General features: G+C 41.1%; 1 protein-coding gene and 1 long non-coding RNA gene across 10 annotated transcripts in view; one reads left to right on the forward strand and one right to left on the reverse strand.

The window, feature by feature from the left end:
• The window catches only part of ITPR1 (inositol 1,4,5-trisphosphate receptor type 1), a 330,788-nt gene extending 312,883 nt beyond the window's left edge, over positions 1 to 17,905 (forward strand). For 8 of the 9 annotated variants that reach the window (XM_021069280.1, XM_021069282.1, XM_021069278.1 and 5 more), the window contains 2 exons: positions 8,393 to 8,554; positions 16,556 to 17,905. In XM_021069280.1, coding sequence (XP_020924939.1) covers positions 8,393 to 8,554; positions 16,556 to 16,642 — 249 coding nt within the window. In that variant the 3' untranslated portion in view covers positions 16,643 to 17,905. The remainder of the gene's footprint in view (positions 1 to 8,392; positions 8,555 to 16,555) is intronic. The other variant, XM_021069279.1, reaches the window with a different exon arrangement.
• Positions 1 to 24,010, reverse strand: part of LOC106505661 — a 160,437-nt gene that overhangs the window by 12,612 nt on the left and 123,815 nt on the right. Inside the window, exon 8 of the long non-coding RNA XR_002337646.1 lies at positions 2,465 to 2,502. This is a non-coding gene — a long non-coding RNA (uncharacterized LOC106505661). The remainder of the gene's footprint in view (positions 1 to 2,464; positions 2,503 to 24,010) is intronic.

Raw genomic sequence — 24,010 nt, forward strand, 5'->3', positions numbered from 1 at the left:
AGAGGAGATTTCCAACATAGAAACCCACAAAATGACACACGTTTGTTCGGCAGAACACTGCTGCATGAGACGAGGCCAGGTAGGGAGGCACGGGGTGTTGCATGTGTGTATGTTCAGAGACAAACGCCAGGTATTTTCCCTCAAAACAACAGCCAAGAACTTTGGAGAGCCTTTTAGGTAGGCAAAAAACAAAAACAGAAACAACAACTAAAACTCATCACTGTATAAAGGTAAATGAGAGAACAAAATTAAAACTCATGGAAGCCAAAAAAGAATAGAGCAACACCAATAAAAATTGCTAAAATCCAAAACATAACCATAAATAACATTCTGGTAGACTGCTTAGCTAATTGAATGTGTAGGGGAAATTGCCTGAGCAAAAACCTGAGCCAGCCTGGAAGAAGGGTGGGTTAGCAGGATGGTTCTTTATTAGGCATCTCCATCTGGCTGGCCCTGCCCTGGTCCAGCACAGGCCACCACCCCACCTTTCACCCCTCCTCTGTGACCTCTGGCTTCCTCTGCCTGGTGGCCCTGGGTGCCCAGGACTCAGCTACACGGTTCTGAGTGGTCAGTGCTGCCTTCTCCTGGCCCCTGTGGGGGCTGGGGTCACCTTACCTGAGGGCCCAGAATGAAATGAAACCGTGATTCTGCAGCTGGCTTTTGCTAGGAATTTCATCAGAAATGGGTGCGGCTCTCTCTCTGGCAAGGGCCCGTCTTTGTTACACTGTATCATCCAAGAACAACTATTAACTGAGTCTGGAAGGCTGAGTGGTCATTCCAGCCCAGCTGAAGATTATATAATGGGGCCATCTGGGTAATGTTGTCCTCAGCCAAGAACAGACCACACTGACAACTGGACTGTCAAGCAGTTTGGGCATCCTTTGAGTGACTCTGTTGGTAAAAGAAAAATCTGTGCCTCTAAAATCCCGTGCCTGAGAAGGGAAGAAATAACTCAAGTGGGAGTCAAGCGCTCCACCTGCGGTCTGCATCTTGGCTGGCAGACTAGCTTTGTGACTTGGGCCAGTGACAGGGATCTATAATACTCCTGCATAGTGCTTTCCAGTTGATGTGACACGTTGTCACAGCCCTTTGATCCTCACATTAATCCCCTGAAGTAGCCAGTGAGCTCAATCTCAAAAAGAACAAAGGAGGGGAAACAGAGACCCAGACTGGTCGGCCAACTGGCCCAGGGCTTGCTGTCCTGTGAATGCTCGGAGTGTCATGGCTTCAGCTTCTGATTCCAGGACATGGGTCTTCCCACTGCCGTCTCACTTCATGAGGCTGCTGTGGAAACACACCTGTGAACTAAATCCTTGGATGTGGGGCTGGCCAACAGATTCCAGGTTGTGGGATTTTTTTTCTTTTTAATTAATAGAGTTTATTTTTACAGAAATTCTAGGTTTATATAAATGCTGAACAGAAAGGCCCAGCTCCCATGCGCCCCCTTCTCCCTCCCTCCTCCCAGTTCCTTTATTATTGTGTATTACTGGGTGTATTTACTATAATTAATAAGCCAATATGAATATATTAGCATTAAGTAAAGACCACAGTTAACATTAGGGTTCACTCTTGTGCATTCTGTAGGTTTGGACAGATATGCAAGGACACCCACTATTAGAGCAGCAAACAGGATAGTGTCACTGCTTCCAAAATCCTCTGTGCTCTATTTGTCCTTCCTTCCAAACCCTGATCTTTTTACCACTGGGATCCATGTTTTTTTTGTCTAGGTTTCCACCCCCTCCCCTCCAAAAAAATGTGTAACAGATACCATCAATGGCAATTTTGGAATCTTGAGCTTATTAATTGGCGATCATTATCACTGTTTTTTCACCCAAAGCAACAGATTCTGGATTTTGACTGTTTTCTGTGATCTTAGAAAAGTGAGCTCTCAAGATTATTTTCTTCCTCTTTGATGCAAATAATCGCCCTAACTCACAAAAGGAGCAAATATTTAAAGTTTATTGAGTGTAATACATTCCGGCTTTAGGAAAGTAAAGGGTCATCTTTAACCCTCCCAATTCACCTCCTCTCCAGGCATTTTCTGGGGGTTTGGATACATAGGGAGACTAAGAATCTGTCTCCAGGCCTCCCCTCCCCCACTCTGGTCACCCTGTCACCTAAGCATCCACGGGCATTCTGGGAAAGTCCAGCTTGTTGTTTTGCTTGGTAAGATAAGTAGAAACACAGTTAACACTTGACCTGAAAGGACAGTCTGCCTTCTTGAATCTTCCCAGAGTCGATTATGGAGCGTAGAGGGGATTCTGTGGCTTATAGCTCCATTTTCCCACGACCTTTCTTCTCTCTCATGACCCTTTCCTTTACCCTCCTGCCCCCACTAAAAAAGTCTCATTTCTCTAGTCTGGCTGGAAAAGAATAAGAGATTCAACAATAAATGCTTTGTTGTTTATATGGTAAACAAAACTCTCTACCTAAGTGGACTTTCTCTGAGGAGGTGATTGATTACCTCAGTCATCTTTCTTAGAACAGCCTCTTCAGTTGAACCTGGGAAGGAGAAGAAAAAAAAAGAAAAAAAAAAAAAAACGCTTCTCAGAATGATTAGCATTTGCATCATACGATCCAACTTCCTCTCCTCTCTGCCTTCCTCTCTCTCTCTCTCTCTCTCTCTCTCACACACACACACACACACACACACACACCCTCCCTCCCTCTTTCCAGTCAAGAACATTTCAAGAGGTCAGTGCCGCCCCCGTGTCTAAAACTTCAGTGTTTGCCTTTGCAGGGACTTTTCCAACTTTACCTAGAAAAGAACTAACCAGAACCCTAGAGCTTGTGGCCAGCCTGCTTCCGGCTGTGGCTTCAGTCAGTTTGTCTGCTGTGACAGAGGAAGTGCTTGCTGTGACGGGAACTGCACTGGCTGGATTGTAGGAGGACCAAGGCAGACAGTACCTAATGACATTGGTATGCGAGATGCCAGCACCACGAGGAGCTAGCGAAGCACAGGGCACATCTCAGACCCAGAACAACAGATGCAGCTGACAGCCCACAGGGAGCCCACGGGTCTCCCCAAACCCCACCCTCCTGACCACACACACGCACCCAAGATGAATGCATGTTTGAACAAAATGTCTTAGTTGAAGGTGACTTTCTCAAAAATCCAGTAGAAGCCAGGAACCTGAGATCAATGTTTTTGATCTTGAAAAAAGGCAGGATTCTGCCAATATTTAGAGACCGGCACACTCTGGCTAGTGAACCATGGGCGCAGCCGTCACTGGACTCAGCGCTTACACAAGCTCAGCATTTTATATCAAAGTCTGAGCTCAGTAGAAAGTAACTGGATTCAGGTGTTCTCTCTGCACCCACGCTAGCAACTGAGAGATTCTAACCATTTTTCTGTGAAGATCTGGATCTCTGTGCAGAGGGGGCCTCCTGGGAGGAGCCTTAATGCTGTGTCAGAGCTCATCCTACAGTGCAGGGGGCAAGACCAGGTGGAAAGTGAGAGAACAGTTGGGGTTTGGCTGGAATTGGTTATTAGTGTTAACTACTACATACTCCTTAGTAATTTGAGATTTCCTGGGATGATTATCTACTTAAAATACTGGCAACACCTAGGATCTCAAAATTGGGGATCTCCCCTCATCAGTGCAAAGGAACAACCATCCACCCCATCCTGAGCACCTAGATTCCCTTGCTGCCTGTGGTCAGGGTGTTAGCAGAGGCCCCCACCACGCTTTTCATTGTTGGATATTAAGGCTGGGGGAATGGAGGGAGAGAGAACCTCTAAGGTGGTAACTGATGTATATCTAGGCCAGAAGATCCTGTTCCTCCCCTTGCATTGAAGGAATGAAATGGAGAATGAAGGTTTATCACCAAGGATTGGGGCACATGGCCTAAAGTGGCCTGTGGCAAGTGTGGCATTTCTTAAAAATCTTGGATTCTATCTTTAAAATTTGCTTCAATTTCATGTTCTGCTCCAGGGCATATTTTGAGTTTAATATAAAAATATTTTCAATTGTTTACTGTTGGCTAAAATAGACATTCTAAAAAGATGCATGATTTCTGGCTTTCTGTACCCTTTGGGCAGAGCCTTTATGCTCCAGGATTATAGGTGGCCCAAGTACAGAGGCATACAGAAGCATCTCCTTGGCCATTGAGGTGAGGAGCACAGATGGCAGTAGCAGATCTCTGGAGGCCAGTGGGCCCCGTTCATTTGTCCAGCATATAGGCACTGGGCATTTGGGACTTGGAGACAGTGCCCCAGGAAAGGCGAGAGCCCTGAGACCCGCCCTATGGCCATATTCCTTGCATTAAAGCCCAATGGAGGCAGCAGCCTTGTCTTTTCTCATCTCCAAACCCTCAGCACTCAGCACTGTGCCAGGTATGGACATTAGAAATGTTCAGTGAATGGTTGTCAGATGAAGTCTGTGCATTTTGCATTTGTCAGAGACCTTTCTGAAATCATTGCTCGGGAGTCCAATAATCAAACCACATATGCCATAAAAGAAGATGTGAATCTGACATGGAAAATTCCCTTTCGAATCTGTAGTCATTTGGTCACTTACTATTGAAATAGGAGAAGAAACTCTTCCTTAAACTTTAAGCTATTGGCAGACTTCTTGCATTGATTTTCTATATTCTTTTGAAGACCTCTTTCATGTGGACTCTGTTTGGAAGTCTGTGTTTTCTATTTTTATGGAGGGTTTGCTTAAGAAAATGAACATATGAAGGCTTGGAGAGCCAGATTTGAGATGAATTCTCTAGCCATTTTAGGCAGCCGAGCATCATTTGCATGTCAGTCATCAGTGCACTGCAGGTGAGCACCAAGTCCTGACTGCTGCAGCTCGCACGTGTCCCCAGCCCCCAGCACCTTGTCAGGCTGCTTCCCTCCCCGTGTCCAGACCCTCCTTGAGCCATGCTCCTATGCGTGAAGCCTCTCTTCTAGGCCCTCCCAGCCTACTGTTCCAGGGTCTGTGCTGCCCCTGCCTGTCTGACCTCATCCTCAAGTCCAGCCAGACTGGTTTCCCCACTGTGCCAGCCCTCTGCCTAGATGGCCCTCATGCTTGCCCCTCCCCAGGCCAAGTGCTAGGCTTCCCTCAGGCCCATGCCTTCCAGGAAGAGCACCCAGCCAACCACAACCACTACAGTCAGCTCTTACTCTGACCCTACTCTCTCTGCTAGTGACACAGCAGAATCTGCTTTATGCCATTCTTTCTTTGTTTTTAATTTAAATCTACTCTCTTTAATGAAATGGTGAGCACTTTGATGCAGGAACTCTATTTCATACTTAAGCTTAAAAGCCATTTCCATTCGAAAGAGGTCCAGTAGGCAGAGACCAAGTACAGGGGGCTCACTGCTGTATGCTCAGCACCAAGCACTTAAGGTCAGTGCTCCTCAAGTATTTTTGAACATGTTGTATTTTTTAAAATATTTTGTTTCAAGAGGGCTTATGTTTTTGACTTAAATCCAAAGAACTATCAAATACCCCACCTCCAAATATACTCAATAAGAGAAGTTTACAATTTGTTACCAGGTAATTCTCAGGATCACCTTTGAAATACAGGCATTGGTTTTTCCCTCCCCTCACTCCTTTTGGGGCCTGTTCTCACTTTGTCATACAGCAATAGGGTTTAGTGACCTCCAGACTCCTCCTGACCTGACATTCTGTCAGAGCCCAGCTGGTGCTGTGTCCATGGCTTCCTCAGTGTCTGATGGTTTAAGCAGGACTCTGGGTCTTTCCCCCTACACCTTGCTCTGAGGCCAGGCTGCAGACGTGTGTAGCTGTCCCCGCGGATACCTGGCGCATCTAGAAGCCAGGCCAGGCTCTCTGTGTGATCTCACTGCAGTCATGCTCGTGGTTTGCCAGCCTGGCCCACCATCTCTCCTCCCTCCATGTACCCCGGTGCTAAGTGAGTGTGAGGAACCACCAGCCACCTGTCGCCTGCATATGCCCTCTTAGGAGCAGTCAGCCTCATCCCTCCCTTAGGGTGGCACAGATCTTGAACCCAGGACAGTTCCTCAGTGGGAAGGTGTGACTGTGGCTGAGGGACAAACACAGGGGCAGTGAATGTAAGCAGTGACAGGTGACCTCAGCCGCCTTTCAGGGTCTGCTGCTGTGCTTAAATGTTTTCAGATGTCTGTTCTCCCCCTCTTCTTCACCACAGACACAGCAGAAAACCAGCAACAGACGTGGCAACAGTTCAACAGATAAGGCTGCTTATCTTTGAAATGGTATATCTTGTCAAGTGGTCTTTCGCCCATTGCTCTGTCTGTGTTGGGAAGTTCATGAGAACCATTGTGGGCTGACATCAAGCACATGTAAAGGGAGGGTAGATCACAGGGCGTGTGGTGTATAGAAGGTAGAGCTTGGCATTTTTCTCCTCCAGCAGTCATCCTCAGCAACAAAGGTTTATCATTTAAGCATCTGTTACCAGGAAATACCTGATTTATGGTTTTTTGCTTCCACAAATACTTAAAAGGTCCTACTGTGTTCTGGTCACTATACTAAGGTGGCTCCTGGTCTCAGAATGCTGGCTAGTGAGAATGACCCAGGTGGGAAGTGCTACCTACTAGACTCTCCACTTAAGCAAACACCCTAAAAGAGATGTTGACGCCATATGCCAGTGGCAATGCCTGCTTTGTGATATTTCCAGCTAGTTCTTATTTGGTTTCTATATTGCTAGATTACCTTAGGTCAAGACATGGTTTAATTGTCTTGCTTGCTTTTTAATATTTAGACATGTCTTGAAGAATTTTGATTTTGAGTATGTTGATGCTTTCTATTGTATACAACAGAGATTAGCAAACTCTGGCCTATAGACCAAACCTGGCCCTCTGCCAGTATTTGTAAATGAAGTTTTATTTGAACACAGCTATGCTCATTTATGTATTGTTTATGGCTGTTTGGGGGCTACAGTAGCAGATTTGTTGCCACAGAGATCATATGGCCCAGAAAGCCAAAAATATTTACTGTCCAGAAAAATTCCACTGACCTCTGGTGTACACAAAGCAACAAGAGCAAACTCTGTATGTATGTGTCTTGGTGGGTGATGGGGTGGGCACAATTTGTGTTAGAATATTTATTGAAATTTATCTTGACGAGAATGGCCCAGGTGAGAAGTGGTACCAGATGGCTGTGGGATGAGTCAGTTTTCCTCCCCTTGCCTCCGGCTGATGGAGCTTTTCTTATAGTTCATCCTTGTCTCCCTGTACAGAACTTACCTATGAGGCATACTTTTAAAGAGAAAGGCATATGGAGGCAGAAGGAAGTGAGGTAGGAGGAGGAGTCTTGCCTCCTTCTCTTAACTGTGGTGAGAAATACTGTTTACAGGTATGAGCTATAGGTATCAAAAGAAAAGGGTGGAGATGGACAGGGGGCAGACTGAATGGTTCCTTCTTGCACCAGCTGACAGCATCCACCAGCAATTTCTGGCTGGAAATAGAAGGAAACAAGAGTAGAGGGGTAGTATCCATAAGTTCACAAAAAGAAACTGAACCCCTTCCCCATCTTCAGCCTCTACCTGGCATACACCCATCCACACATCTGGTCACTCTCAGAACACTCAGGATTCACTTACATTTTACTTCTAAAGGGTTTACAAGTGATTTTCCAAGTATAATGCTTTTTTAAAAAGCACAATATGAGGTATCTAGAGTGGTCAGAGTCACAGAGACAGCAAAGAGAAGGCAGCTGCCAGGTGGGAAGAAGTATTATTAAATGGGGATGGAGTTTCACTTGGGGAAGATGAAAAGAGTTCTTGAGATGGATGGTGGTGATGTTTGCACCATAGTGTGGATGTATTTAATGCCACTGAACTGCACACCTAAAAATGATTAAAATGGTAGATTTAATTAAATATATTTTATACGATTTTAAAATTCAAATCTCATTAGCCATGTAATTTGCAAAGATCACTGATGCAGTGGCAGTACCCATATTTATAGATTAGGAATCTTGTTTGGAAACCTACTTTTCTCCATATTTAATTTTAAAGTGATTTCTCCTAAGAACTAAGAGGATTTATTATATTTAGTTAAAAAGATACTTGCGGAATGGCTTTAAAAATACACAGTTCCTGTCGTGGCTCAGTGGTTAACGAATCCAACTAGGAACCATGAGGTGTCAGGTTCGATCCCTGGCCTCGCTTTGTGGGTTAAGGATCTGGTGTTGCCGTGAGCTGTGGTGTAAGTTGCAGATGCAGCTCGGATCTGGCATTGCTGTGGCTCTGGGGTAGGCCAGCGGCTACAGCTCCATTAGACCCCTAGCCTGGGAACCTCCGTATCCCTCGGGTGGGGCCCTAGAAAAGGCAAAAAGACAACAACAATAAAAATACACAGTATAGTACATGATTTCTGCAGCGACCAGAGACAGCCTAATGAAAAGATGGCCTTTCTTGTCTCCCGAGAAGTGACTCCCTCTTCTTTTATGTGGATTTAGGAAAGAAACCTCGATTGGTTCCCGAGGATGAGAGCCATGTCCCTGGTCAGCAGTGATTCTGAAGGAGAACAGAATGAGCTGAGGAATCTGCAGGAGAAGCTGGAGTCCACCATGAAGCTTGTCACGAACCTTTCTGGCCAGCTGTCAGAGTTAAAGGATCAGGTAAAGAAAAGAAACTCCATCTGCCTAAACACATACACTGGTGCCATACACACCAAATTTGGTGAGGAAAAAAATCAGCAACGCTCGTGTTAAAATGCTGAAGCTTATCACCTGGACAGAAAAGGAAACAGGCAGCAGGGGACAAACTCACTTAGTCCACCAATTTCCCCTCCATCCCCCCTCACTGCCCTTTGACAGGATAAGCCCATGACACTACTTTCAGTGCTATTCAGGGAAAGAGGTTTTAATATGAAAAACAAAACCAGAAAATGAGAAAATGCAAACTACTTCAATGAAGTGCTATACAGAAAAACACACTGTGTAAAGCTCTTCTCTTGACAGAAGATAAAAGGCTGCTTCTGGTTTTGCTTTTTAGCCCTCAGATCTATCAACTCCTCACCCCAGATATTTAAATTCAGCATCCTGAGATCAACCATCATCAAGGGCAAGCTCCTTTTGGTTCATTCATTGGCCAAATCCTTACTGAGTGGCTCCCATAGTCCAGGAGGCATGGCAGGTCCTGGGCATGAAACAGTGGACAATCTGGGCACATCCCTGCTCTTACACAGCTTTACAGTCTGCAGACCTCCTGCCCCATCCTGCCCCCATCCATAAGATAAATGCTTTGCTCCTGTACCTAAGTTAGGGGGAAGGGGCACATTTGTAACAAACCCTTTGTATTCCTTTCACCCCTTTTGACCCTTTAAAATGAGCACTCACAGTCACCAGGCAGTGGTCCCGTGCTAGGACACTGCTGTGTGCCTACAACTCATGCTGTGCCCGAGCTAACTACACAGACCTGGCAGCAGTTCGGCATTCTGTACTCAGTGCTGAAAGCTTTTAATCACCTCCACAGACAAGATTATAAATTTTCCAGAGCAGTAGTTATAAGGCAAGGCTGGTCTGGAGGTAAGTTGTAAGGTAAATCCACAGGTAATTTACTACTCTTAGGTATGTGATAACTAGTGGAGACCCTGTCTACAATAAACTCTTCTTAGAGACGGCTTACAAAGCACTTCTAACAATGCTACTTTGAATTATATTTCTTTTCCAACTAAACTACTCCAGCCTGTGCCCCAAGATAGCATTTGGCCTCAAGTTCTTTACTTTCACATGTATTAAGATGCAAATAAGAAAGACTAATGAGAACAGAAGGCCTTATTTATGAAGACTGTGTGCGGCCTACCACCTACAATGATTAATTAGTTCATAAGTAAAACTAATGAAGATCTAACTAGATTAGTCTGCCTGTTATTTTATTAACTCTTTCCTCCTGCTTTGATACACTTGACATATGTCCCACAGGACTATGCCGACTCATGAGTGCACGCACTTTCTGCTACAGCTGCTCTCCACCCCAGCCACCCCATAGAGCAAGGCCAGCTCCTTAGCGATGCCTGTGTTCCCACCCTCCTTCTCTGAGAGAGCTATGGCTAGAAGAATCTCAGTTAAATCAGATGTTTTAAAGCAGAAAGCCAAAAAATCTTAGAAAAATTAATCTAATACAGACTCAAAGGACCTATTTAGCTCTCTATAAAGTGCCATTTTTAAATGGGTCTGAAACAAACTATTATTGGGTATTCTGTGGTGGTAAATACCACACAAGCCCTTCTCTCTAGGCCCTGTCTGTCCTTTCAGTGCTAAGAATCTGTTGTGTTGAATTGCTCCCTGAGGGTGATTCTGAAGCGGCTTAGATGATGTACACTTTTCGACCCTGTGGACTTGGTCAAAGGAAGGACCTGAAGTTGAGGAAGGAGCCTAGAGTCACAGGTGCAGGAGGTAGCCCAGACTGCAGACGGCATCTCACCTAGTTCCTCATTTTAGTAGTGAGGATGCTAAGGTGTACACAGCAGCTCTTGGGAAATTTATCCAACTTTATATGACAGTGCAAGGCTGGAACTCCTGGTCTTGTAGTCTGGGTTTGACTTTTTTTGTTGTGTTTTTATTTTCCTTGTTTTGTCACTGTGCTCTGTTTGCATTTCATGGTTGACTGTTTAAATTCTTACTCATTTTTTTTTTTTTAGAGTGTTAGTTTCAGAAGTCATATCATGCATGCACTTGAATGTTACAGAAGATACATTCGTTGCCATTTTACATAATCGAGCACAGCAGAGACGTGGAATTAGACTTGTTTCTAGGAAGTCAAAATTTTGGCTAGAACAAACTATATAAAAATTGATTACAAATGGATGAAGGTTCATTAAGTGACATCAAAACCAGCTTGGTTTCAGCTCTTATTACTTCTCTGTTTTAAAGTTAGCATTTGGAACCACCCTTTAGAAGACCTTTCCCCTCTGCACAAATCTGAGATTGAACCATTTTTCTTGGAAGATATTATAGGCTAAAAAGAAGTATGAGAAAACCAGTATTATATTATTCTTAAGTGCCTTTACTAGGATTGATCCACTCAGATTTTTCGGGGCCCAGAGTTACAGGAAAAATTCAGCACTGCTGCTTTTACTGGAAAAAATATGTCCCTTTCGAAAGGAATCAGTCAACGTTTTCTTGACTTTGTGACAAACCTTTAAAGCATGTTTATCAACTTGTTGAAAAGATCTGAATCTTATTAAAGCTGGTGTGTAACAATCCTGAAGATTTCTTAAATTGTTCTGAAGTCATGCAGATAGGTGAGAGAGCTGCTGCTGGTAATTTTGAGAACTGCTGTCTTCCAAAGGAAAAAATTTTTTTGAATTAAAAAATAAAAACCCCATGAATGATTAATGAGCAAGAAATTCCATAATAGATATTTTTTTTAAAAGCTATGAAAGAATACCATTCACTGGTAAAAGTGCTGGAAAATACAAAAATTGCTTCATCACTTAGATATTTTTTCAGATCTTCTGGTCCAAAAATCAGCATAATGGAGCAATGATAGTTGAATGCCTTTGGTTTTAATCTTTACTGTTATTGACCTCTTTGGTTGTTGTTTTCTTAAAATGCCAACTTGAGAAAAAGTTCTTATCAAGGATATTACTAAAAACCTGGTCAGTGGTTTTTCTATTATTGCCAAGAACAGTTAATTAAAATTGCTGTCCTAAGTGTTACTTAATGATACATCTCATCTTGAAGTTTCCCCTCCCAAGAGATTCTGAATACTAAATGTGATTCTCTTACATTCTTATTCCAAGGAGGAGGACTAATGTAAGAATTTAAAATTTTCTTTGCATTTTTTCTTTATATGCAAAAGGATAAATATGAGAGAAGGGTTCACTTTCTTGAAAATGTGACTGGCTTTCTATGGGGTAGTGACCCTTATTTGTAGTTAGTAGGAATACAAATAATGCCTGAAGATTCAGATCCCATTATCATGTTATGCAAAGTTTTTAGCATTTTTTCATGCAAGAGGGTTATCTTGTTAACATTAACTGCATAAGGCAGGAAGGAACAACAAAAGATCATTATAATTCCCCACAATGGGAAAACGGAATGTCAAATCTCACTTGAAGGTCTGTTCCTTACACTGTGTTAGAACCACAAAAGAGGCCATGGCTAACATCTGTCCTCTAGGACACCATCACCTAGCTAGAAAGAAGAGACCTCTAACATGTGATACAGTAGGAAAAGTTTAACAACCCGAGGCATGAGTCAAGTTTCATGGAGCACAGAGAGAAGCAGGCAGGTGGTCCTGTGTGAGGTCTGGAGTGTTGGAGTTTAGCTCCTGCAGTCTTACGAGCAGGTGCCTTCTAAGCTAGCAGAGGAATGCGGTCAGGGGCATCCCAGGAAAGGATCGGCATGAGCGAAGGCATGAAATTGCATGGCATGCTCCAGGAATGGCACTATGTTCTGGTAATTAATTTCATTTGTTCTTTGAACCACCAATGTTGAAACACCCATTTGCCAGGTGCCGCCCTGTTACAAAGGTGACTAGAACCTATTCTCCTTCTTCAAGGAACTAGAACAGTCTAGAGTGGGAGACAAATAAGTAAACAGATTATAATTCAGCTTGGTAAGTATGTAACAGAGGTCTGAACAGATTGCCCTGGGAATGAAGCACAGGGGGGCACTTCACACAGCCTGACCTCAGGGAGAGGATTTAAGTAACTGTTGCAGAAACCCTCTCAGAAGTGGTCATGTGGGAGCTTGGTTTCCAGGTTTGAGAAAGAGTTTGCCAGGTGACAGAGAGAGGACCAGCACCTGGGGGTTCAGGAGGGTGAATATCTGTGTGTTTGTTAGGTCAGTGTGACTGCATTCAGGAGATGCTTCAGTCTTATTGCTCAATATCTTAGGCTCATTGTTGGGAGTGTGACTGATTTTACAGGACTGTAGGATCAATTCTGATAACTAGAGTTTCCCAACTGTTTAGAACATGAGCAGCCACAGCCTTAATGTGATGTGGAAGCAGGTTGAGGCACTCGTGTGCTGTGGGTGAGCCTTCCCTCCTCGGCCAGCCCTTAATGGTTTAGAGGCTGATACTGGTAGAGAAAATTCTGCCCAACTGCATACTAATTGTTTTCATGAAAGATCCTTTAGATGTTTGGCTGCATCTGACGTGTAAAGCTACCATACTGTTTGCTTCTTGTTTAGACTTAGTCAAAAGAAGGAATGCTGAAATTCAAGCTAGTCTCTATACAGATTATGAAGAACACTGCTTCAAATGTTCATCCTTAGCTAAATGGGAATTTTGAGGATTTTTAATGTATCTCCTGTAAATGGGATATTTCACACTATCCAAAATAGATTTTTCAGTACTAATATTTTAGGTCAGTTACCTTAGATCTAAATCTGATCGATAGTCTTTTATCTAGTCAGTTTTATTTCAAATGTCCAGAGAGAATATTCTGTGAGATTATGCTAAGGACAGACTTTGGTCATTATTTCTATGTTTTGATAGAGGTGGGAGTGTCAGGTAATAGAGATGCCTTAAATAAGATATATAGTGTGTGAATATATGTAGATAGATAGGTAAGTAGGTAGAATTGAACTAATAAAGCCAGAAATTATGTGAGAATATGTACTAATGGGCCAGGGAAACTTAACTGGCCAGCATTGTTGAACTTGGTTTTATAGGCCAGTTTTAGTCCTCAGGGGGCTTTGTTTTCATTATTGTTCCCATATAGTTGTCACTGGATGATGACCATGCCAAGAGGGCCAAATACTAACACAGTTGCCCTGTTCCTTCTCATATACTAGTCGCTTAAATGTGTCTAAAAGGCTATGGTTGATCAAAACTAAATTCAGGCAGTCACAGATCTGTGTGTCTACCATGTGCTCAACTACAGAGAATCTTCTCTGAGATCTTACCTCATTTCCACAAAAATGATATAGGTACCCAAAGTACTTTTTTTTTTTAAGTATTCAAATATAGGGGAATATAAGCACAGTGATCTTGGCCTATTTCTGAGACAATCAGTGAAAAGCTCTTCTGGAGCAGTAGTGAGGTCAGATCAGCAGCATCAGCATTACTGGGGAGCTTGTTGGAAATGCAAATTCATGGGCCCTACCATGGGCCTAATGAATCAGAAACTCTGTTTGTGGAGCCTTTGATCTGTGTTTTAACAAACCTGGGTGGTTCTGGTATGCACCAAAAATGAAGAACCATTATTCTAGGGAAATAGAAAACAAACAAACAAACAAAAAAAATAGCTACATATGTACTAGTTACTTGAAATGACCTGGAATATGACTGCCTGAGAAAAGGATTTGGCCTCTGACCTCCATCCTAGGGAGCTTTAAGGTTTATAAGGGAGAAGGGTGATGTGATTGTTATTTTAGGAAGAAGATCCTAGAATTTTAGAATAAGACCACCATTGAGGATCAGGTGATACCTTTAGAAGAGAGAAGGAAGGTGTGCCATTAGTTGAAGACTCATTTGCTATAAGGAAAAAAAGTTTTAGAAGGTTTTTAAGTTTAAGCGAATGATTGAATAGCCAACAGATTGAAAAGTCAAGAAAAGCTGATCTGACAAAGAGGCATGAAGAAACACATACGTAAAAAGTCTAGTTATTTATAGAAAAATTACGGGAAAAGCTTTAATGGTCAACTTCAAAAGTTGAAAAAAATCTCAGCAGTTTTAAATGGAAGCTCTGAATGAAGCATCCTTTAATAGGATGAGACCTATTCCTAAATCCAGGAGAATACTGAGAATTGTTTTTTTTTTTTTTTTTTTTTTTTTGCGTTTTAGGGCCATACCTGCAGCACATGGAAGTCCCCAGGCAAGGGGTTGAATCAGAGCTACAGCTGCTGGCCTACACCACAGCCACAGCAATGGGGGATCTGGGCCACATCTGCGACCTACACCACAACTCATGGCAACACTGGATCCCCGACCCACTGAGTAATGCCAGAGATTGAACCCTAGTGCTCATGGATACTAGTTGGATTCATTTCTGTTGTGCCACAATGGGAACTCCACAATGCTGAGATTTAGTTAAGTTTTACTGGATTCCCTCTCAAGGCTATCTGCCAAGGGACTAGTTGGGAGGTGAAAATCTGGATGAAGTATCTGAAGTATCAGTCAGCATGGTGACTGAATGACTGACTGCATTACAGTCTAATTGTGAATTTATTCCATGGGTCATGTGAGGTTCCCCTTCTGCAGCTGCATCTATGAAGCAGAGTATAGTGTATGACACCACCTTTAAAGATTTATCACTCTTCTAAGGATACTTTAGAGACTAGCTGGAAGATCCTAATTCAGTTCTTTATAAAAAGCTTTACTACAAGCTACCTTTTGGAAACAGTCACTTCTTGTAAATCTTCTTCTATAAAATATAACTGAAGAAATTTCACAGCAGCCTAAAAATAGTATTTTGATATGAAAGGAAAACTGCTGTTTCAAATAAGAAAAAATAACCACTTGAAAACTGAACCTAGGAAAGTTATCCTTATTTTATGTTTTTTCAAGATATTTTGTACCAAAAATCAGTCCAAATGAAAACTGAGATTTAAACATCTACAGTGTGACAGACACTTTTTTAAAAGTTATATCCTCTCAGTTCTCAGGCTGTGAGATGGGGGCTATCACCAGAATCATATGAATGAAGAAACAGACTTTGAAAGGTTAAATGTAAAACCATATGGAAATAGGCCCATCTAATTCCAAAGCCCACATTCTTTTTACTACCACACCCTAATTCCTCTCTGATTTTAGGAAACCAGAAATCTAGAAGCAGGATCTTAGGACACTCATAGATTAACAATTTTATCTAATATATATTTCATACAGCCTTTTCATCTTAATTGACTTAAATGCCCAGCATTAAAACCAGAGCTATGACTGAGTAAAGAAAAATGTTACTGCAGGGAATTAATTATGCCCTAGAATGCCCAGAACAGAGCTAGACAACTGTCAAAATGACAAGTGATTTAGTTCACCAGCCAAATAAGTGATACCAACCTCTCATTTGGGGTTTTTAAAGCACTTTTTCATTTGCCCAGTCTTAAGAAATAGTCTTTCCTGACTTTAGTCTCTGTAGGTGGCAAGGAATAGTCACCACTGAGTGCCAGTGCATGATTTATGCTATTCACTCATTCTGGACCTCAGATGTGAGGACATTCCTAATCTTCCTAGAAATGCTGTGTAAATTTTTCCTCTCAAATCAAAACAACCCAAGAGTCACTGAAGAGAGAAATCAGGACCCTCTGAAGACATGGACTTAATCCCTCTCAAACCTAGATTCTAAACATGCTGCTCTTCTTGATGGTTTAGAGGGTTGTTATAACTATCTTAGAAAGCCATCATTTGGAAGTGGATTTGGGAAATGATCTAGAATCTTGTGCTTTAACTGTTTGGGTTTTTGTTGTTGTTGTTGTTGTTTTACCAAACAAATAGCAAGCAGTATTTCTGAATGCCACATTGCATGACTAGAGCACAGAATTCCCCATACTGCTTAGGAAGATGTCCGTTTTGAAGTTCTATGTGTTTGATATACTGAAGTACACTATTTGTAGAAAGTGGGTTTCAGTATAAACCATAACCACAGAGGTAAATCTATGGTTGAGTATATGATTTGACGTACAGGAAGTGTCTGGGTCTAATGATGAAACTTTTTAACTTTCCAGATGACAGAACAAAGGAAGCAGAAACAAAGAATTGGTCTTCTAGGACATCCTCCTCACATGAACGTCAACCCACAGCAACCAGCCTAAGCAAATGAAATAAAGGAATCGTATTTACCTAAGTTATTTTTAGTGTGGGTATGGCTAGTTAGTTCTGATTCACCCACAAAGGTTACATTTATGCTTAGTATATTTGTAAATACTCAGTTTTATACTGTATGTATATGATTGCTAATCTAAAGGTTTGGATATATGTATTGTAATTAGAACTGTTGGCATGAAATTTCATTTGTGCCAAAAATATTAAAAATGCCTTTTTTGGAAGGACTGAAGAAAGCACCTGATTTGCACTTGAACCAGATTATAGATTTAAAAGTATATGACATGTATTTTGTATTTAAAATTAGAATAGCCAGTATTTATGTTTTTTATAAAACTGTGCAATACCAATTATGCAATCACAATATATTTGTAACTCCTGAGTATCCTAAGGGGAGTACACGTCTTTGAAGCTGGTATGTTAATAGTATGTAATAAATGGTTAAATACTAAATGATGCTGCTGCCAAAATCATATTAATAGTGAGTTTCAGGCCCCTGGGCATTTTGGACCATATAATTATCCTGTGGTGATACTGTTTCTTGTTGCTCGTGGCATTAGTGCCTCTGTCTTTCAGTGACAGTGCTCCAAGCCTATGAACTGTCAAGTCAGCATTCATTTTAAGAAAAGCAACTTTAGTTTCAAAGATACTTTTAGGCTTCTGAATTGATCATTTAAACTATTTCTTTAAATAAGACAGCTAAATTAGAGACTTGACCTTAGCTTGCCAAGTTAATGAATTTTTTAAAGGGAACTTTTTATGCCATGTTGGGGCTAAATGCATACTGCTAACCAATCAATGTCATCTCCTAGGTGAATTTTGGTGTCACATTATAAAGAAATGAATAATTGATGGTCTCTAGGTTATCTAGTCCAAACAGCAGAGCTGATTTTCTTTTTCTTCATCTGAACCAATATGCTCCAGTAGCTAGGAAGTATATATATAGTCATAGAATGAAGAAATATGAGCTATCCCATTAGAACGCATAGTTTGAACACTGACACGTTATTCTTGTGAAAGAGCCACATTTTGATTTTCTTTGTCACATGATTTTGTTTCTTGATGGATGAAAAGTATGAAAGGAAACTTTTATATCTGTTGCCTAGTTTTGTACATGGGTCTCATTTTACAACAGAATCTCTACAAAAAAAAAAAAAGTTTAAAAGTGTATTGAAAGCAGAGTTCTGAAGTGAGTACTTAAAGTTTGTAAATGCATATATAAAAATATTTAATAAATGATGCAGAATAATATATAGTGAATGAATGGTGGTTTTCATTTCGACATTTCTTGGTGTCATAACAGCTATTCCAATTAAATATTTTCTTTAGGACCAATTTAAAAGTACAACTGGTTTGCTTACCAAATTAATTCAGAAAATGCCTGCCTGACTGATGATAACTCTGAGCACAACTTGAACAAATATAGGGAATATTTGCCGCAGTGGTCATTCCTTCTTCTAAATAAATGACTGCCAACCAGACTTTTAGGAGGGCCCTGAGAAGCTTCCAGCTCCTGTGCTTTCCCTCAGGAGCTTAACTTGAAATCTACAATGCAGAAGAACCACAAACAGGGAAGTTAGTGCTCATTCATGCCCCAGTGGTCAGAGTCCTTCAAGACAGCCGAAAATGTTTTGCAGAGCTAACTGGTCTATCCAAAGGCAGTGAAAGTTGTTCCCTCCTGAGAGCAGTGCTCGTCATGGATGTTTTATTAGCCCTGATTTTTCTCTATGCTTTGGTCAGTAAGAATAATTACAAACTAGCATAGGGAACTGGGTCAGGATTAAATTCCAATTAAATGACTAGTTTCAAAACTAATGCTTCTACTTGATAAATCTGATCACTTAAAATGATGAGTAATTTTCCAGTCAGTACAACATATCTCCCTAGGATTTTTCCATGATAAGGCAAGCCCTCAATAGATACATCTTTGTGTCTATCAACAAGCTGGCACTCCATGCTGAACCCCAGCACGTGGCTCAGCCAGCAAGGACTTGCTCCCCCTTGGGTCTCCCTTTGATCTCCCAGCATGGAGCTGCCCAACATGGCAGGAAGTTGTGTAGTTGGTTTCCCAAGCCGCATCCCACCTCGTTCACTGGAAGGTTCTGCATTGACATGTTCAGGTAGCAGCTTTTATACATTTGTCATATTTCATTTGAGTCCTGTCACTTAAGATATAAATCTTCATTCAATTTGCCAGCTACAGCAGAAAATAAATGAAACTGGAATGCCACTCCACCCTACATGTGGTAGTTCCTACCCCTGGAGTTTGGGTGTGAACACAAAGCTGGTATGAGTGAAACATAAAATTTGAAGTCATAACTCTTATGGCCTCTGATGTATAATTATGATTTCACCTTTCTCCAGACACCGCTTTTTTCAATACCTCTATTTCAAGGATCAAGGTCCGGGTCGCCTTCAAAATAATTTACCCAGGTGAAGCGTTAGTACTACTGGGCTGAGTAACAAATGTGACAGCATAGAGCTAACATGCATCCTTTTGACTCTGATTTTGAAATTAATTTTTAAAGTTTGCTGTAGCACCAATTCAATTCAATTTCAAGATTTTGCTAATTTCCTTAACTAAATCATTTGTTAAATCAAAGGGTCTGGGAAATTCCATTCCACTTGTGTAATGTTTATGATATTTTGCCCTTTTCTACTTATGTCCCTAAAATTATATAGTGACACCTTGTTTCCCACTACAAATAAAGCTTCCACTCTATTTGCTGAGTCCTAAAGCTTTAATTGATATTCCATCCTATACATTTGTTCTTAGAACTGTCTGTCTCATTCTTTTTATTTTGTTCTTTGATTCAACTTGTTTGGTTTGTTTCCAAGTCATTACTGATTGTTCTTTAATTTTACTTGGTTCTGCTTTCTGAAAATGGATGGCTTGATTTTTGCTCCTGTAAAAACTGCTCTTTCACCCTGTTTAAACATTCCCTAAGATAAATTATAAAGATAAGCAAGCATACTTTACTTGCAGGCACTAACGAGCAACTCAGTCTTTGCAGTAGCAAAATAAACGAAGCTTTACTTATATGCTAGTGAGAAATTATCTATAGCAGAAATTGACAGAACATTAAAAATCAACTATAATAAAAATTTTTTAATTATCAAGAGCTTCACAGTAAGCTAAGGAATTAACCCATTAAAAACTTAATTATAGCTTTCTGTATTATCCTACTGCAGCAGGTTGGGATAATGCATTAATGAGAAAAAGCCCGAAAGTTCTGATAGTTTATTTTAAGGCTAATCATGAGACCATTCTTCTAACCTCTGGGCTACATAGATGGAAATTTACTCCTTAGAAACTATTAAACACAAAAGGAGCATAACTACATACTTATAGAAGCAGAGTTGCATTTTGCTAAAATGTTTTCACAGATTTTAAAAAACAAAATGTGCTTGAGAGAAGACAAATTATATGACAGTAAAACTCACCTTTACACAAGACAGGATATAATAACAAAGGATGCCTACCTACTGAAGGCTCTTGAGGCAATATATTCTATCCACCAAACCACAGAGCAGGAGTGAAACTTTAATTTCAAAGTCAAGAAACTGAGCCTTAGACTGGTGAAGCAACTTGCCCAAGGACTACCTCCAGAATAAACAAAGGACTCCTAACTCAGCCAAACAGGATAGAGCTCTTTCCACCTGCTATCTCCCTTCCAGAAAAGGGCTGTAGTAGCTTATCAGGAATCAGTTTCCCATAACAGTTCTCCCTTGACAGACTTAAGCAGAATTATATTTTGTCCTATAATACAAAAGTATTTGCTTTTCTTTTTATGGCCACATCTGCAGCATATGGAAATTCCCAGGCTAGGGGCTGAATCAGAGCTGCAGCTGCAGGCCCATGCCACAGCCACAGAACTGTGGGATCCAAGCCACATCTTCGACCTACACCACAGCCCACGGCAACGCTGGATTCTTAACCCACTGAGCAAGGCCAAGGACCAAACCCGCATCCTCACAGACACTATGCTGGCTTCTTAACCCGCTAAGCAACAACAGGAACTCCTGGATTTGCTTTTATTTTCAGATCTCTTTCATAAGAGGATCTACTAGTTAGAAAGTACTGAATATGATTACTTTGTCAAGACTGAAAACTTTGTGGCAAAGATAAGAAGCTCCTAAAATCTCATCTTTTGCAACTCCAAATCTCACATGAATACTGCATTTTCAAAAGGAGAATCTGTTCTCTCAACCAGGGTGGCTTTCTCCATGTGAAAACAGTAGGTACCGACTGGCATCCTATGTTGCCACACAAGTCAACGCTGCTCTGCTCTTCCTCGTTACAGTGATCATTTGTTAACAAGCAACTAGAATGTTGGAAAACCCCCATAAAGATTTCAATTTTACAGAAAGTACCCAAAATTCCACCAGTTTTGCATCACAAAGCAGTGGTTAAAGTAAAGTTTTGAGTAAAATGCCATGTGTGTGGTTTTTGTGGGTGGCTGCAGCTCAGAACACCTCAGGCCTCATCAGTTATCTGCAGGGGAGAGCTTTATGGCAATTAAAGACTAACACGATTCTGATCATCATAATAAATGCTTTGCCATCTTTGGTATCACATACCACCTTTAGCAACTCTTATAACCTAAAGGATGGCTGAGAAACATAACTAGCCTTTGAGTCTAGACCCCCAAAACTACTAAGTTGCCAAAAAAGGCTAGTAGGTTTTTACATTTGGTCAATTCCAGCAATGCTCTTAGACTGTGGACTCTCCAATGGCTGGTGATTTAAACTCATTTGGTAAACAAATCGCTAGCTCACTAGGGTACTACATTTAAAAAAAGGAAAAAAAAAAAAAAAAAAAAAAGACAGTCTGAGGAGAAACTTAAAATACTTTAAGGTCATGACAAACCAGTGTGAAAGAGAATCCTAACACCTAGAAGCGAAACTGCATCATCCACCCAGCCTGGAAAGAAAAAAGAAAGCTTAAAAACCACTACAGAATAAGAATGCTGAGTTTGAGAAAACCCCTAAGGTGAATTCTGAACAACAACAAAAAAAGAGTCACACAACATAAGAAGTGCCTACTGTACGCAAGAACCACTAATGGAAAGAGTTTGCCAGCATTTCTGTAATGACCTCACAAAAGTTGGCTGGTCCTGCGTAAAGAATGAAACTTGAGACAATACAGGAATTTAACCTGTCCACTCCAGAACTTAATTAAGTCGATTATCTAGTCCTTTTTTTACATACTTGTCACCTATAGCATCTCACCTATAGCTTGTCAAAAGCTTTCTGCAATCATTCTTTGGAAGAAAAATAATGAAGATTCGGTATGAGACAGGGACAAGGAGACCAGAACCACACAAGGCTTGGGTGCTAATTATTAGCTTACTTTGAGCCCACATGACAGCACAGTGGGAGAAAAAGAACTGGACCTTGAGGCTCGTGAGAATCAACATACCAGCACTAGCACTTCAAAATTAGGACTTTTAAGCAAGTTCTGTAATCGTTGTGATTTTTCACACACACACAACCCCCATCTAAAGAGTGGAGACACTACCATTTCTCTGGGGACCAATGAGCTTTAAGAAAGATGATACATGGGAGTTCCCATCATGGCTCAGTGGTTAACAAATCCGACTAGGAACCATGAGGTTGTGGGTTGGAGCCCTGGCCTCGCTCAGTGGGTTAAGGATCTGGTGTTGCCATGAGCTGTGGTGGAGGTCGCAGACATGGCTCAGATCCTGAGTTGCTGTGGCTGTGGCGTAGGCCAGCAGCTACAGCTCCGGTTTGACCCCTAGCCTAGGAACCTCCATATGCCACAGCTGAGGCCCTAAAAAGACCAAAAAACCAAAAAATAGAAAGAAAGATGATATATGTCAAGTGTCTAGTATATACCCAATGCATGTTATTTCCCATTCCTTTGCAACATCATGTGCTTTTTCTCATACCTTTCAACAACCTCAGCTAAATCTGCACAACCAAAGCTACTTCTATTCTTAATAAATGGGCCTGAAGTTATTACAGTAAGATCCTAAATCCGCATATCTTAACATGACATGTTTGGGTTATATATACAGTCATTTTTAAAAACTGTATCTTTAACATTCAAATTATATTTTTACTATCAGTATGAACTAAATTCATAAAGAAAACTATTACAGAGCTTGTGACTCCTAGATAATTATTCTCATATTTGCGATGTGTTGAATTTAAGTCTGATTTCCTTTTTTAAAAATCCTCATGGAAAGACATTGTATCTTAGGGGTGATGATATACTTCCTTAGTTTATGAAGTGCTTTGACCTAGATTCTCATTTAAACCTCCCAACCCTGTTAGGCAGATATTATCCCTGACATGTGCATGGTCCTAAATTGTACCGTCTTTAACATTCAAATGCAAATTTTAGATCATATCTCACATATCTGTAAAGCCAGAACTCTCCTTAATAATTTCAAGGATCCTAAGGTGAGTGCTTACAACTTCCTAATGATTCTTTATCACTTTCCGATCCTAATCCTGAGTGCAACCTAATTCTCATCATCTCCCTGCTCTCTTTTCCACTCCACCCAGTGTAGATACAGCCTTCTCTACTCTCTGTCTCCAAAACACATTAACACCTGAGTGTTGGGAAGAGCAGATCTTTTTTGTTTGTTTTGTCTTTTTAGGGCCATGCCTGCAGCAAGAGCAGATCTTTAATAGAGGAAGATTAAAACAAATAAATAATTGCCAGATAAATACTAGAAAACCACTGAAGACTGAGAATCAGCCATCAAAGCTCTCCACCCCTTCCTCCTCTGACACTGGACTAGCCATTTCTGTGCTCATCTTGGGCCTAATGCTGGGACTCACTTTCTCTCACCACCTCTGTCCAAACAAAAGCAAAATAAATAAACAAAAGAAATGTCCCTCCAGCTTCAAGTAAAACTAAAAATTCTTGAGTCTTTATTAAGCAGAACAATTTTAGCCCCCTGGTCCCAACCCCTCGCATCCAGATTAGCCCTTTACCTTGACCAAATTGAAAAAAGACTATAATTCATTGAGTTTTCAACTCAAAGAGCTTTTATTTTTCTTAGTTATTTATTTACTTATTTATTTGCTTTTTAGGGCTGCACCTGCGGCTTATGTAAGTTCACATACTAGCGGTGGAATAGGAGCTGTAGCTGCCAGCCTACACCACAGCCACAACACCAACAAATCTGAGCCACGTCTATTACCTACACTGCACCTCATGGCAACGCCAGATCCTCAACCCACTGAGCAAGGCCAGGGGTCCAACCCACATCCTGATGGATACTAGTCAGGTTCATAACCCACTAAGCCACTAAGAGCTCCTCAAAGAGTTTTTAAAATAGCTTTTTTTTTTTCCTTCCTGATACCTCCCTATCTTAGAGAAG

The sequence above is a fragment of the Sus scrofa genome, chromosome 13, assembly GCF_000003025.6.
Source record: "Sus scrofa isolate TJ Tabasco breed Duroc chromosome 13, Sscrofa11.1, whole genome shotgun sequence".
In the NCBI taxonomy this organism is placed as follows: Eukaryota; Metazoa; Chordata; class Mammalia; order Artiodactyla; family Suidae; genus Sus; species Sus scrofa.